This window comes from Medicago truncatula, chromosome 4 (assembly GCF_003473485.1).
Source record: "Medicago truncatula cultivar Jemalong A17 chromosome 4, MtrunA17r5.0-ANR, whole genome shotgun sequence".
NCBI lineage: Eukaryota > Viridiplantae > Streptophyta > Magnoliopsida > Fabales > Fabaceae > Medicago > Medicago truncatula.
The window spans coordinates 54,515,659-54,532,986 of record NC_053045.1 but is presented as its reverse complement, the minus strand read 5'-3'; the positions used below and the strand labels follow the sequence as shown (position 1 = coordinate 54,532,986).

Genomic DNA, 17,328 nt, shown 5'->3' with positions numbered 1-17,328 from the left:
TTCCGTGATGCTCCACCAGAAATAACTATGCCACAAAGACTACTGAAAAAAGAACCATAAGAATAGAAGGCTTGGAACTCCACGTTTCTTAAAAAATCACATTTTCAGCCGCGACGACGACAGCAACAATAATCAAGTTTTATCCCTCTAAATAAGGTCTCGCTACAACAAACAACATTATAATATTCTATCATATATATCTAACTGATTAATCTTTATGTTTGAATTAACTTTCTTAGTAATTTATCTTGTAGTTTTTATATGTCTTTCTTTATCTCTAGTGATTCAACGACTCTCGGTCTGATCTATTCTTTTTATTACATAATCTATATGTTTTTCTATGTATATCCGGTCACATGTCTGTATAAATTGTCGGTCAATGTAAAACTTAGTCGAGTATTTATGACATAAAAAGTGCATTTGGATTGGAAGAAACTCTATTTTTTTGGTTGTATACTTCCAAAATTCTTGTGAGGTGGGAAAGTTGGCGGCTTCTATACCTATATGCATTTCAAGCTTGTACTGCTAGCTCAACATTGTTGACGATTGAAGTAAATTAAATTACAAAAAGGCCAATCTGTCTAATTGATTACAGTATAATACATAATACGTACCTTTATTTTTTTATTTGTTAGAGAAATAAAATAAAAAACACGTTTAAGTTGGCGAACGTGTTCTAATCTATAATAAAGAGTTATATTAATTAATGTTGAACCAAAAAAAAAGTTGTATTAATGTACAGTAGTGGATAAATTGATGGGAAATGTATAGTTCAGTCTCTTTCCTTCTTTATTTTATTGTCCTAAGTTCCAAAAATGAAGTTTCAAACTTGACCGTGGCCTGTACTTGCCCCATTTAAAATGTTATTTCTTCATGCCACTCTCCTGACCTAAAATTTGAAGGTTGACCAAAGGCTGTACACTTGTACCGAATGTTATAATATGCATTAATCTCATGCCAAACATATGGGTATGTGTTTTGTTAATATATATTTTTTCTTTGAAGGGATGCTCGTAGGTCACTAAACCATTATGCTTGATATTGTAAACTTTATTTTGAACAAGTTTAATTTCAACATAACAGATGGTCTACAAATGAAATAATTTACCTTCGAATATGTTTTATGAATGAATTTATAATCAATTTAGTAAAATTCTTAGTTAGAAAGTTTATTTTCCACTTTTAGTTTGAAAGTAAATTTCTGTTTGGAAGCACCAAACAAAAAGATCGGAACTTTTTTATTGTAACCTATTTGGCAATGCAGGCCTTAGTGTTTTTTTTTTGTCAAAAATAAATAAGCTTCATAGATCCTCCACAATAAAGATAGAAATATCACATTTGTCTCATTTTACATGCTCTTTTGGTATTTTCACATATATTAAGAAAATCATGTATTGTATTTGATGTATTTATTTTGCATATAGATGTTCCTTAAAGTACATTATATATATATATATATATATATATATATATATATATATATATATAAATACACGTGTCTGACTCTGATTTCTCACCTCCTCAAATAAATTGCTAACGTTAATAGAAAACTAGACCATCGATCCGTGCTAATGCACAAGTCATATGGAAGGTAATATTTGACGGTAATAGGTAACAAAATAGTTTAGATGAATGTCATATAATTGTCATATAGTATTTCATAATATTAAGAAGCATAAACGTTGTTATTGTACCATAACATAATTAGGTTAAAATTATGTTAAGTATATCAAGACGGGTTAACAATTATAAGTAAGAGATTTCCCAAAAAATAGCATATAATTAGGAACAAAATTTTATTTTACTTTAGATAAAACATTAAATGCAAAAGTGAGGGAAAATTAGGTTAAATATAGCTAGACGGATCAACATCTATAAGTAATGTAACATAATAGGTTAAGTATATCGAGACGGGTTAACAGTTATTCCTTTCCAGAAAAAACAGCTCATAATTAGGAACATAATTTTATTTTTCTTTAGATAAACATTAAATGCAAAAGTGTAGAGAGAAAAATTAGGTTAAAATTAGAGATGACATTTTGCATAAATTAAATCTACGGTAATATAGTAAAGTCACGCGAAAAAATTAGGTTAAATCTAGGGTTAATATTGTGTCACGGGTTAACTTTTAGAACTAAGTTAAATCTAGGGTTAATATAGTAAAGTCACGCGAAAAACTTAGGTTAAATCTAGTGTTAATATTGCGTCACGGTTAAATTTTAGAAATAAGAGATAAGAAGAGATAGGGGACGACTTCCTTTTGTTTTTAATTAAAAAATAGGTTTATTTTGTTTTTCATAAAAAATAGGGCAATTAGTTTAGTTTAGGTTTCATAAAAAAATAGGGGTTGATTTTCTTTTGTTTTTAACAAAAAAATAGGTTTGTTTTATTTTTCATAAAAAATAGGGTAATTAGTTTAGTTTAGATTTCATAAAAAATAGGGGTCGATTTTCTTTTGTTTTTAATAAAAAAATAGGTTTATTTTGTTTTTCATAAAAAAAGGGGATCGATTTTCTTTTGTTTTTAATAAAAAATAGGTTTGTTTTGTTTTTCATAAAAAAGGGATGATTTTATTTTATTTTTAATAAAAAATAGGTTTGTTTTGTTTTTTAATAAAAGGAAATAGTAGGAGGATTTGTTTAGTTGTTTAGTAAAATTAAGGAGAAAGATTAGGAGCGATTTGTTGATTTTGATTTCCCTAACAATTAACATTAACATTTTGATTAAATTAAATAGGTTAATTGAATAGGATTAATATAGTAAATTTAAGCAAAGAAGTTAGGTTAAATCTAGGGAAAACTTTTGCGTTCGGGTTAACTTTAAGGAATAAGAGATACATTTTAAAATATTTTTTTGAAAGGATTTTGAAATAAATAAATGTATTTACTAATTCAAAATTTAGAGAGAAAATTTAAAGAGATTATAGATTTGTTTGTTATAGATAAGGTTCATTGTAATTCAATTTATTATCAAATCCCCAGTAATAATATTTTTTGTAAAGAAATCCTCGGTAAATATATTTGTTTATTTTCACTGCAACCTTTGTGTGTTTAAAGACCCTCTCACTACAGTTTTCTTAAAGTTACTATTGATAGTTTCATCTCAACATGCGATCATACTATGATTTTCTAAAATACCAAATATAGACTACATTTTTATCTCATCTATGAATTCTATCCGGAATTGTAATATCGTTTGAAACAATTTCTAAATTATTATCAAGATCTTATTTATATAAGAATATGTAACAAACACATCAAAACTTTCAAAACAATTATTTATTTATTTTTACAAAATAAGGCTATATATTTCACGATAGAGTAAGAGTAGTACAAATTCAACTTGTAGAAAATGCTGCAGCAGTTGGACCCAGAGAGGGCTCCAGTTCATCAGCCTGCAAAAGAATCAGCTTGTCTTTTGCCGACACAACACAAAAAAGGTTCAACAAATGTCCATTTTTATCGTTCATTTCACACCGTTCTTAATTATTATCGTCAAACTAAATTCAAACCAAGTAAAAATTTCAAGGTGAAAAAGGGGGCCAGTTAGGCCTATGCCTCCTTCAGCATAAATAAAGTATGTTTACAAAGAAAGGAAATCAGGACCATAAGTCAAAAAGTAACATACTGAAAATGTTACATCTTTGTTTGTGATTATTACATAGAAATTTGCATACAAAATACCACTATTAAATTTGTATCATATGACTGATTATATTTTTTTACCATTATATTTTTATCCTTCTAGGAGCAGCAGCAACATGCCACATCCAAGCAACATTCACATGTCTCATAGCAACAAAAGCAGCAACATAAGGCAAAGAAGCTGCAAATATGTACCAATAAATTAGTTAATCCCCCACCAACCATTAAATAAGGCAGAGTGAAATTGATTATTCACAAGAAATTATAAAATTGATGAAAGAAATATGAAATTATTAATGTCGAGAAGAAAGAAGCCAAAATGATGTATTACTATTTGGTAAGTGGCGACAACAATAATAACAAAAAATTGTTAATAAACAACAAAAGCAACAATGTTAATTGCTAACTATACAAACCAAGCATAAAGGCACCCTTTTTCTTCATGGCGTTTGCGAACATGTTCCATGTAATTTATCTCTTGGTACATAGGAGGTGCATCCATTTTGTCCTTGTGACTAAAATTAAAATATGAAGAAGCTACAAAAAATTTAATAACTATAATATTGGTGAGGAATAATAAGTTGGTACAAAAACTTGCACAATATATAAAGAGGGTGGAAATCTTAAAGCTAGTTTTTTATTTTTCTTGCAATTTATGTGATTTGCTAGGCAGGTTATATCTGTGGTTAGGTTAATATTTTTTCAACGTTCATTAAATTTTTCTTACCAACCAATTTTCTTCTCTACTACTACTACCATTCAACTCTTTTTCTTTTTGTTGCCTTTCCATATCTGAATGGATAGTTGCTTGGACTTTGGAATGTTGATGGAAATATAATAAAAACAAAAATATAGCTTAATCATGGTTTGATTAATTATGTGGTGTATAATAATAGAGATAATGACGGTCAAGTTGATGCAATGCACCTCTAACAATTCTTTTATCTCCTTTTTTGAATGTTTCCCTCCTTCACTTGATTTCACCACCACCATGTCATTTGGATTCAACAGGTGCATGTTTGGATTTTATTTTGAAGAGACAAAATTGTTTCTAACTTTCCTTAAAAAAAAAAAAAATTTGTTTCTAACTTATTTAAAGCTTTTACATTCATATCTACTTTTCAATCTCAAATTTATTATTCAATTCACATTAATACATTAATTAAACTCAATTTCATAAAAAGTTAATTGATTCAAAATCAATTTTCAACACCTCAAACTCGAATACTAAAATATAAAATGATTTAATGGATAAGATGATGCTCCTCCAAAGATTTAATGGATAAGTCCATAAACTTCGAACGCAAATTTATTTTTATTAAAAAAAATAAAATATCACGGTGGATTCACCGAAATCACAATGACATTGTAATTTTATAAAAACTTTGTAAAATCACTATGGTTTACCATAATTTTGTCAAATTCACCGCAAATTCAAACATGCATAAAGTGAAATGAGACCAATTCCCTTTAATCAAATAATTGTTTCTTCACTCATTCTTTTACTATTTCTTTTACCAACCTGAAAATCCGGAGGAAAAATCTAAAGCCTTACATAGTTACATGAGTCTAGTAGAGTTGAATAGAGTAGAGTAGGTAGTAAAAAAGACAAGGAATGAACATACATGTAAATTTCACTTGGCATTTAGGGAGAAGAGAAGATACATATGCATAAACATCCACATAGCATATAGTAACCAGTGAATGTAATAGCATATTAACAATGACACTCTTCTTGCATATTAGCAGGGAAAAGTGTGGGCCATGAGGTAACAAAAACTGAACAAAAGGTGAAACAGGTTGTGTTGCTGACACTTGCATATATAATTGCAATGCATGCACAAATGTGAGCCACCGACACATAAAACACCTCCCCACCACCACTGTAACCTGTTTCCTAATGGATCCTCCAAACAAAACAAAACATCACCTACTCAGCACCACCTAAGCAAAAACAACACAATTTTGAAGGTGTTTGTTGTTTGTACTAGACAAATGATGATATTGATATGATATGTTATGCATTGCATACCCTATTGCCAGTGCTATCTTCAAATTTTAAGAAAACACAAAACACCACTATAAATTAGAACCAACCTCTTACAAATCATTCAACAACATTACTTAAAGCAATTTCAATTAGCATGCTACAGAGCATGTAGCAGTAGCTGATTTTACTTGGACTAAAATATCACTGCTACCGCCTACGGATTGGACGCTGGTAGCGGCTTCTTCAAGGCGTTCCCATGTTATTCTTCGCCTCTCGGCTACATCACTTGATTTTGAATCTTCCTCTTCGATCTTGCGTTGGCATGCAAGTACGAGTTCCTCGTCCATTTGAGATAGCATCTTCCTTATGTTCTGAGTCAGGTTCAGGACTGCTTGATTCCAGTGATTCTGTGAGTTATGTACAAGTGCTGAGAACACGAGAGGCAGAATCACTTGTCGGTTTTGCGTTATAAGATTCAGGATGTGCTCATTGTTCCATAACAAATGAGCTCGTTCCGCCACCTGAACAATCACAGGAAAATATAAGCTATAACTGGTGTTCTTCATAAAAAGAGACATTAGCATCCTAGTCATATAAGTGATTATAAATTGCTAGGTATCAATGTATGCATATATGAAATGCTTAGACATTGGAAGAAAGAACTCTGCAAGATTCATCTAAGTCTACAAGCTCAAGTTTGAGGGACAGAGATGCTATAACTTAATTACATTAGAAAACCATTTATAAACCAATATCCTCATGAATGTCCAGTTTGGATCAACAGTTTGTTTAATTAATCGTTTATAGCATCAGTACTTATCATCTAAGTGCTTACGTATAAGCTATTTCAATAACAAAAGATAAAATAGGATCAAACTGTTTTCATACAAGTTATAAGTTCTTTTCATAAGCTATCCTCGAGAGCTTAGTAAAATTAGCTGAAAACAACTTATGGACATGTCATAGGTTGTTTGCATAAACTCTCCCAAAACAGTCTCATAAGTTCCTATGTCAGTGGATGAACTCAAATAAGTCAATCCAAACAGATACTAATGTACAAGGATGAAATTTAGAATCAGACACAAGAAGATCAGTTAATTAAAAGAGCAACTAGAACGAGGATCGGCTAAGAGAAAACAACCTGGTAATGCGAGCTGGTAAGGCAGCAAGCCAATCGTCGAAACAGAGGCACCATAACCTTCTGGAATTCAGCCATGCTGGTCATTTCCAAAACCTCTTCCAACTCACTCATGAACATTAGCTCCTTTTGGCTATTAGTAACTGGCCAATACTTCAATAGTCCCTTTATCACTGAGCTAACCAATCTTTGATCCTTATCTATGAACTGTACAATGCAATATGTTAACTGCTGATGATAAATACCAATAGATTTGGGTTTGTGCAAAGGAATTAAAGCCTTCCACAAAAATATTTTGTGCTCTTCCTTCAATGGCAAGGCAAATCCACTAATAACACTCCCAAAAATCTCCAATAGCTCAGCAATTCCATTATGCCGCTCGGTCTCAAAAACAAACCGGTAGATGATATTGCTAACAGATTTCCTTATAAAAGGCCTATGAACCATGAATTTCCCGTAGATTCTGTGCAGAACTGTTTTCAAACAATCTCTTTCTCTAGGGTCTTCAGAATCAAAAAGGTCAAGTAATCTTAAAACAAAAGCATGATCTACGTGGGATTTTGCAAGCTTCACATCAAGAGAGTTGTAATTGATGAATTGAAGCAGGAGATCATAAACAACTTGCAGGTGAGACCAAGCAGGATCAAACATAGGCTCTTCATCTTCTGTTTCTCCGCCACTACTCGAACGAAACTTAGGTGGGAAAACCCTAAACAAATTGGTTGCACACATTTTACACAACGCAGCAATTGCTGGTTCTGTAAACTTTACAGAACCAGATGAAACAAAATCAACAAGGTCTAACAATGTTTGGCGTTTAACGTCTTGTTCTGTACAGTTCTTATCAGGATCACTCATATCATAAACTTTGCAGCAAAGGTTTAACTTACTGATAAAAAGGCTTTGTTTCTGTGTATTTGAAACATCTTTGAACGATAGAGAAGGGTCAACTGCTTCTACACCAGCATTCATGCTTGCAGGAAAAACAACAGAAGATACCCTTTTCACAACATTTAATTTGCTTGAAATGGTACTTCCAACATTTGTACACTGAAATACATTTCCAAAACTAGTAGTACTATTGCCAGAATCACTCTTTGCAGAATCTGATGAGTCAGATTTTGGCAACTTCTTAGGCAATTTGCTAAGAATTTGCTTTATCATTGTGGCAATGCTACAAGCCTAACCTACAACACCTGCATCCAATTCATCAAACATCGGTTAATAGAATAAATCTACCGATATTTAGAAGCTCAAAATCAAATCCTATAAATTCATTAATGTAATAGCTAAAACAACAAAAGGGGCAAACATAAGAGAACTAAAGAATGAAATCAAACAAAATCTTGTGCAAGACAGAATAATTGTATGGATACAAGCTGTGTGAGACAAGATCAAGACAGAAAACACTACTCTTTGCACAAGGACATGCTAAAGAAATTGAGGATAGTTCAAAACATAGTATAATTGAAATATGATATATGAAGATATGTTTTGAGTACAAAATTCTAGCCAGATCTAACAACTGTGTATCTATTTGTTCTAAGTAACATGGCAAAATTGAGTACATTTGTATGAATCATAGTAATTTTTCAACAACAAACAACAAGGGAAGATACACTGTTTCTAATACAAAGCCAGAACAAGTCATCTCAACAAATTTTGAAAATCATATGAAGAAGAAAAAAAGTAAAATCTAGAAAAATAACATGGCAAAAATGAACAGAAATTTTGAAACTTAACATAAACAGCAATAATGGGTGGGAAAAACTGAGATCTGGGTCTATAGTTAGATGGGAAAAAAGATAAAAAGCAACCTCAACCACTTGAAGAGGCATTAAAGATGATGTAACTCACAAGATCCTCACCTCAATTAATAACTTTAGGTTGATAACAATTTAGTTAAAAACATAAACACAGACACAATAAGAGAAGATACTAAAGAGAGAGAAAGTGAGTTAAGAGCAAAATTAACCAACCTGATTTGATTTGTTTGAAAGAAAAGTAAAAGGAAACCAAGTTAAGAGAGTGAAAGAAAGTGTGAAACTTTAGGTGTTAGAAGGAAGATAGAAGAAGAAGAAGAAGAAGAAGAAGAAGAAGAGTTGGGGTTTGGTGGTGAAGTAGTAAAGAGAGAAAGAAAGAAAAAGAGAAAAGAAGATTAGTTAGATTTGAACATTTTTATGATTCATTTCATTTGATGATCACAATGGATTGGATTGGATCCATCTATGACAATGAATTGAATGGCACTAACCTCAAACTTTGGTTTCTCGATTCAAGAGAATGAATAAACGATGATGGGACATGTTATTATGTTTCTTTTTAATTTGTTCACAAAAACAAAACACAATCGTAGCTACAACAACAGTCCAATCACCACCGAACCCATCTTCATCTTAATTAACCCTCCTCTCCTCTCTCTCTCTCTCTCTCTCTATTTACACTTTACTCAAATATTTCTATTTTATAAACTTTATTACTATTATTATTATACTTCAAAGAGTTTAGCTAAGAAATCCATTAAGGAAATATAAGTGAAAAATTATGGATTCAAACACGTCAACATATAAACATAGGTTAATGTCAAAAGATATTATATGATTTATTGATTTTACCGTGAAAAAGACATTTCTTTATTGATTTTACTTGTATATTTGTCAAAAAAAAAAAAAAAACATATATACTAGTATATGCAACATTTTTACTATATGAGGTGTAGAGTTTTTTTTTTCTTTTTTTATATTTATTTCTTACTTGTTTTGTTCCGGACAAAAAGGTGGATAGTGGGTATGGGGTGGGTTACGTAAAGTGAAATGGTAGAATTTTAATGCCAAATTTCGAGGCTAGAATTTTGGAATTTGAGTTAGGAGTGAGTGACAGAGAGAGAATGAAAAAGAAGGAAATAGGTGGTGAATGTGAATGTAGGAAGAGAACAGAATTTAGAGAATCATAAAAAGTGAGAGACAGAATCACCGCAAACATAAAATGGAAGAAAAATCAAACAAAAGAAACGAGGGAGGATGGTGAGTGCTAAAAGTATTTGCGGTAATAAATATAGAAAAATGTTACGTGAACACCTTTTATTCCTACACTTCATTATTATTAGAGATATTTTGGTAAGTTCTTCTCACAACCACACTTTATCTTCTATTTATGTGGGGTTTAAATTGCCACGTGTCAGAATTTTGTGTAGATGTAAAAAGTATATTGTCATATAGGGTGGTACATATAGGGTGGTACATGTATCATCACTCCTAAATATATCATGAAGCAAAATTTTCTTCTCATACTTTTACGCCAAGATGGAAATATAATAAATAAAAATTGACAAAAAAAAATCGTAAAATATACTAGTAAGTATAGTTTAAAAAATGATATGGTAAGTGAGAAAAATGTTGACTAAAGATTTTTTTTACTCGGGTAAGATTGACTTTTTTTTTTTAATGATGAATGTAGGATTGACTTGAGTTCATATGCCCAATATACAAAAATATTCGAATCAGAAGACAAGTGATTTTTTTCAACTTCTTGCTTAGATACAGGCCCTTGATTTGAATTCACTTGTCGGACTAAAACAATGCTAACATTACTAGAGTGTGACTAATCTATATGCAGTTACACACAAATAATATATTTATTTGAATAAACACGCAAATAATTTTTTGTTTGCATCAAATACTACTTTTATTTTAATAAAAAAATACGCCCTCTATTTTAAATTATAAATCGTTTGTTCTCGTGAGCTTAACTTAATTGGTATGAACAATGTATAACATATATAAGGTTTGAGATTCAAACCCGACTACCACAAAAAAATTATAGATTGTTTTGATCGTTTAGGTTCTGATCAAAATATAAACTTAACTATTTACAAAAATCTCGCTCAAAATCCAATTTTCAAAAATACCCTAAATATGGGTTTGGATTAAGGTCTTGCGTTGTCATATAAATTCTCACATTTTGATGACACTCTACCATGAAAATATGTAGATCACAAATTGTGGCTTCAAGCTAATTGTGACTTGAGCAGATTTTCACCACAGAAACAACTATGTCTAGTGTTTTGGAGATGAAGTTAACAAAAAAAAAAAAAAAGAATGTTTATGTTAACAAGCATGTAACTTTTCATTTTGATAAATATAATTAAAGCATTCGAATTACATACAATAATAATTTCTTTAGGGAGAAGTCGCCCTTGACATAATATTTGTTATCATATCCGAGTCCAAAGGAGAAGTCATCCATCTAATATCTATCATAAAACATTTTCCGACACCAAATACTTAATCAAAGTTTAAGAGTGTTTTTGCATGAAATAATTTGAAATTCTAGGAAAATTCAAATATTGAGCAATTCAAATGCTTTGATTAAATTTTCTTCATTTTTAACTTGTTTTTGTTTGGATAGAATAAAAAAGCTCATTTAAACGTTATTTTTGTGAAACTTCAAAAAGACAATGAACCAATTTCAAAATATGAAAATAGGGAGCAATTTTCAAATTATGAAAAATTGTAGGGACCAAATTACAACTTTTGAAATTTTTTAGGGCCAATTTGAGATATTGTCTGTTGTCTATTGGCTGCACATAGGTGTAAAGGCAAATCAAACAAGCTTGGCATTTCAGATTGATGGTCAGATGTGCCCATAAGTAATCTTGAAGAGACAATTTTTCTTGTAATGATTCTTAAAAGAATGTTTTCTCTTGAGCAGATTGAAGAATCGATGCCTGGAGTGTGCCTTTATATTGATTATTGCAATTTCTTAACATTTTGATGTTTGGAATTTTATAAGGAAGTCCTTAACAAACATGGGATACACCAAGATGGAGTATTGAGTATCACTCACTATTATGAAGCTGCATGTGTTATTTATTTATTGCTGCTTGGTGGAAGAATTTCACTTCAGTTTCATGTGGCAAACATTGTTGGAAAATATGACCCAACTGCTGAAATCAAACAGAGATCATGTGATAAATTTCAATTCGTATGTGGTAAAAGGGTTGATCTAAGCAACACATCAATTGGGATTACCATGCATGATTCCTATAACTATAAATCATAATTCTTGTGTTTGTTTCATTTGAAATGGGGTACGTACGTAGTAATGTTATGATACCAAGCAAAGTCATGTCATACTGAAAATTGTATATTATTCATCCATTTATATATCTTTATTATTTCCTTTTGGGTTGCACTTAATTTGTCAACCTATATATACATTCATATTATCTTTCTAGATGTCAGTGGGTGATATTGTTAAGGTAAATGTTTGATGGCAACTCTCTTTTTAATTTTGGAAGGTAAATGTTACTTGGTTTCTCCGTCTTATGTATGTTGTATTACCTCTTGTTAATTTGGCTAAAAAATTAATTTACATGCTATATATTTTAAATGACTTACTTAGTTTTAACATAGCTTAGCTAGCTACAGACACTTTATTCTATCTTGAATCTGATTTAACTGCATGCTAGCAACTTTGAGCTTGTGGATGTATGTGGTGTGTGTTGTTGCAATTTTGACCTTGAAAAACTTCGATATGAGCGCAGATTGACATGCAGTGCTGTAGATCGAACATTTTTTCATTTTTGAGTTTGAGAAGATTTCATTATGGGGAAATAAATCAATATAATTGGAATTTTTATTTTTTTCAACAAAACAAAAATTATGGGTATTATAATTTTAGGGAGAAATTTTACATTTATAGTATTTGAGAAAATAATTGAGGGTATATCTTTACGGCAATATATTTTATATAGTCGTCATGATAGATTTTTTTTTTTTTTTTTTTTTAAGAATCTCTTAGTCACCATGCTCCTTTGATAAACCACATTAAAGTTATGTTTGAATTTTTAAACAGGATAGAATATATTTAAACAGAATAGAATGGAGCAAAATGGAAAGGAAAAGGAAGAAATAAAGAATCAATTTTATTGTTTGAATATTTTATGATGAAACAACGCAAATATTTTTTTTATTTTTTTTGGAAATTAAACAGAATTGAATAAGTTATATTTTTTATTTTCTTTTTTATACTTATTTTAAAAAAACTACATGTATAACTAAACATATAAGTCCCTGAACTTAACTCAGTTGGTAAAGACAATGCATAATATATGCAAAGTTCAGGGTTCGATCCCTGAACACCACAAAACAAAACATATAAACTAAATTGTACTACAATTAAATAAAAGGGGAAAAATACTGATGAACTATTTATAATAATCAAAACTTATTAATCATCAATTATGATAATTTTTAATATGTTTTTAAGGATTTATTTTTAATATTGGTAATATTTTTCAATAATAATTTATTGAAAAATGTTTCCTTCAAGGGGTTTATGTAAATACCATTGAATGGTATGCTTTAAGAGATTGTGTAATTCTCTTAAAGGGTTTTTAAAGTATTCTGAATGAAATTTGCCGTATACTCGTTTGCATCCAATATACATAAATTGACAGGGTAAATCAAACCTAAATGTTAGTATGATATACATTTTGAAATTTCTTCATGCAATACCAACAACTTTGATCATCTATTTATTTTTCATTCTCACTATCTGACGTGGAACGAGATGATTACCCACTTCACACAACATATCATCTCTTCAACCAAAGTCTCACATTTTTTTACATTGTCATCGACTTCATCTTCAAAGAGTAAAAAAATATTCTCAAGATGGAGTACTTTTCAACCTTTTTATCTTCTCTTTTAGGCTTCGAAAATCCTCAGTATAAAAGTCAAACTTCTTATCATACAAAAATACATCCAGCATCAATGTAGCCATGCCATTATTTAAGAAAAACCACAAATAAAATGATAATTATTCTCTCTTTCAATTAAATGGTGTCGGGAACAACATTTTATCTTCATCCCTTGGTTGCACATGACTCAAATGCCAACGTTGGGTCATGAGGGAGCATGGGGAAACATCACCTTAGGCTTAGAGTGTATATTTACTAAAAGTATTATGACATTAGATATATGGATTCTTTTATTACATATTGTTCGACGCTCATTTTTTTATTAGTGTGAGACTTCTAACTCACACTTGACACACAAACACATTCTCCATCAAATGTAAGACCATCCATTCATTTGGAAATGCTCCCCTCAAGCGGATTCTTTTCATTCACTCACGTGTGCACGACCGTTAGCACTCATCATTAATCGAACATGGCGTCTGACCATCATTGTCCTAAAGACTTTTGGCATAAGAGTTGGTTGAATCATCAGCTCTTATACAATTGTTGAGTCAGCAATAAGAGGAAACTTCTACACAAGCGAAATAAAATCCAATAAATAAGCAAAATACAACTCAAAAACTTATTGGTGTTTTTGATGTCCGAAGTGTCGGAATTTTCTTTTAGACGTTCTGCCTATATGTGACACCTTTTGCTGGTTTTATTTTGTCTTGCCGGTTTTTGTTCGTATTGTAATCAATCTTTGATCAAAATATTTTATTATTGACGAGTTGATCATCACATTAGACTCAAAGCAACCACACAGAATTTGGCACCACAATTTCATATAAAATCTAAGATATTGGTTATGTAGATCTTCTCACTTTTTTAACTTCTCTTCTATCTTCATCTCACACACCTAACACTTTTGATAGGAGAATGTAGTTTTATTTTTCTTGTTCTGTTTTCTGTCAGCTTTCTTCTTGATAGAAAATTATAAATTCCAGTAAATAAGAATATATTTCATTCAAACAAAAATCTTTTTAAATTAATATTACCCCTTTAAGTTAATTTTTTTTTCCTTCTCCACTTGACGCATTATTATTTCATTACAAAAGAGAGAAAATTGTGGCAAATGATTCAAGTCTCTCGAGAGTTATGGCGGGGAAAATATTTCCTTAATATACATTAAACAATTTTATGCGTTTACATGAAATTTATTCTAAGTCAAAAAAGGAAAAACTTGAAATTTCTTCTCACTATTCAACCATTTCAGTCTCTGATAAACAATTATCGAACTAGAGCAAATATAACACGAAAGGGCCACAAAAAGAAATTGCTTGACTTCACAGTAAGCATGCAAGATACGTAAATAAATCTTTCTGTTTTGACATTAAACATGATTATGTTAAGTTAAAACATTATATATATTTCTCTCTTTATAGTGCAACATCAAATTTATTTAGCATGTTAAACAAAACCCTAAAAGAATACTCACAAAAAGTTTATACTAATCTTCCTCCAAATCCACTAACTCAGAATGCAAGTGTTGATATTATGAAAAAAGTTTATATTACTATGATGTCAAAAAAATGTACTTTCTATGTCCCAAATTATGCGGTGAATGAAAAGCCACGTGCAATTTTAAACCTACAACTCGTGTCTGCTACCTGCCAGTGATTGATTGCTTTACTTTTTCATATATCTGAAATCAGATATCACGATCTCATCCTTCTGACCTTAGTTAGTAGTAACGTTTGAAAGTGAAATTTACTGCCTCCCAACGCTCTTTCTCGCACCCCCCAAAATCACTTTTCCTTTTTCTTTTTCTTTATTTCCTCTCTGAAACTCAGGAGTGGACGTAAGCTTCTAAAATTCAGTGTTCTACTTACTCTCAAACAAAAAAATTGACTCAAATGGCTGTTTTTATTATTTTTGTTCATCAGCTACAAGAATTTTCCTTTTCGACTATTTTTTTGTCTTGGAACCTTAAATTATTGCCATATTTTAAAGGACAATCATTCAGATAATTCCATCAAAAAAAATTGTACCGTATTTCCCTCTTAAAATGTATTTATTTATTTTAAGGACAATCATAAATCATTCATTTCAGATAATTCAATAAAAAACAATCATTCAGATAAGTGGTGGGGTCCCGAGACAGAGCCTGTAATACATAGTGATTTTACAGTGATTTATATTATAAACACTTCATTCTGAATTTTGTTTTCTTCTAAGGTTTGATTTTAATCATGGTGATTTTACTATGATTAATAGGATTGAGTGACACACACATGCTCCCAATACTAGAATAAACAGAACTACATATCCCCTTTTATTTGAAGCAACATGTGTGGTAATTCAAAAATATATCGTTTCTTGTACTACATTGTTTATTTAAAAATCATTATAAGAATCCTCTGAATAACAACAGTCAAACTTTTCTCTGCTAGAAGAAGCCAGCTACAAATTAAAACATTCAATTTTAAACAATTGTTACATGATTTATATATTAATTGTATCTATCACAGATCAGGGAATCTCTATATCTTTTTACTGAAATCATAACCATACTAAAACTGTAAAGCTAAAACGGTTAAGATTGTATTGTTATATTTAACTAATGTTCCCGCGAGTAGTAAGAAGTTGGGATTATATGGAAAAACCTTTTTTTTTTTTTTTTTTTATACTTGTAAGAAGTTGACTATACAAATTTCAAAATAGTTTTACTATGTTTAGCAAGTTCTCAGACACTTATTAATGTTTTTATTTTTTTTAATAGACAAAATGACACATAATTATTGAAAACTCACACATAAGTGAATGAGTTGGGGTTCAACATTTTTGCCACTTGAGCTATAACTTGTGAACTTTTCCTATTTTCTATTAGAGAAATGATATTTGAATATTCATTTGGTGACAACTTTTGCAACAACTTTTTCTCTCATACTCACATTAATTTTTACTTTATCTCTCTATTGCTTTGATTTTCGTGCAAATACCAACTTTTTCTTTGTAAATTATGGTTGTCCAAAAAATTATCAACCAAATGATTGTTCAAATAACACTCATCTTTCTAGAGAAGTATGTTCGTATCTAAAAAATATCCTTATCTTAGAGCACAAAAATTCTCAATGCAATCCCAGGGATAATAGTTTCATATACCAAAATACAAAATCATCATTTGTGACCATACTGCGAGACAGCATAAAAGAGACTTTTATATATTAGTGCGTTTTACATCGAGCTTGTTGGTTAATAATATTTGGCCGATTAAAAAAAAAATGAAAGGAATTTGATACCTTAAAACTAAGGGAAATGCTAACCAGTGCCCTCAGGGCAATGGTTAAGGAAGCAAATATAGCAGTAATCTTGCATCAAAACTTGTGCATTCAGCTTTTCAAAAGTATAAAAAGTGATATTTTCAACCTAAAATTTTCTTTTTTTAAGAGTTGCCCTAAAGGCACCGGTTAGCATAACCCTAAAATTATCCAAAAAGGAAAATACAAAATTATTTTGATTGAATTAAGCAAATGGTATAATAAAACGGTAAGAATCTATCTATATAATCCGAATTTTCACATTGAAGGTGATTATTGTACTATAAGTTACACTTTTTTCTCATCCAAAATACACCCCTTCACTTTAGATGAGACAAATGAAAATAGACCTTCACCTGAACACGTTATTATGCATGTACCAAGCGGCAAAGAACATCAACCTTAAACCCTTTTTTTAAGTCCAACAAAAGACACGAATGACGAGCCCAATCATAGGTACCAAGCAAAATGTGGACTAGACACGATAGCACATGTAAATGCCCCCACATATATCCTAGACATTGCATTAAAAGATAAATGTGTATTATTATAAC

The 17,328-nt window shown here is 30.5% G+C and overlaps 1 protein-coding gene and 1 long non-coding RNA gene across 3 annotated transcripts; both read right to left on the bottom strand.

The window, feature by feature from the left end:
- Nucleotides 1–3,521: 3,521 nt before the first annotated feature.
- Nucleotides 3,522–4,304, bottom strand: LOC112421255 (uncharacterized). Its single transcript, XR_003011450.2, has 2 exons — nucleotides 4,061–4,304; nucleotides 3,522–3,825 (listed from the first exon to the last, which is right to left on the bottom strand). It is a non-coding gene; the product is annotated as an uncharacterized lncRNA (long non-coding RNA).
- Nucleotides 4,305–5,227: 923 nt separating this feature from the next.
- Nucleotides 5,228–9,184, bottom strand: LOC11441590 (serine/threonine protein phosphatase 2A 57 kDa regulatory subunit B' kappa isoform). Of its 2 annotated transcripts, none has more exons than XM_024782025.2 (3): nucleotides 8,752–9,184; nucleotides 6,776–7,968; nucleotides 5,228–6,155 (listed from the first exon to the last, which is right to left on the bottom strand). In XM_024782025.2, the coding sequence occupies exons 2-3, from the start codon at nucleotides 7,934–7,936 to the stop codon at nucleotides 5,784–5,786; spliced, it is 1,533 nt and encodes a 510-aa protein (XP_024637793.1). In that variant the 5' UTR covers nucleotides 7,937–7,968; nucleotides 8,752–9,184; the 3' UTR covers nucleotides 5,228–5,783. The 2 variants fall into 2 exon arrangements, with proteins under 2 accessions (XP_024637793.1, XP_003609196.1); XM_003609148.4 differs by having other exon boundaries at nucleotides 9,027–9,183.
- Between the last annotated feature and the right edge of the window lie 8,144 nt (nucleotides 9,185–17,328).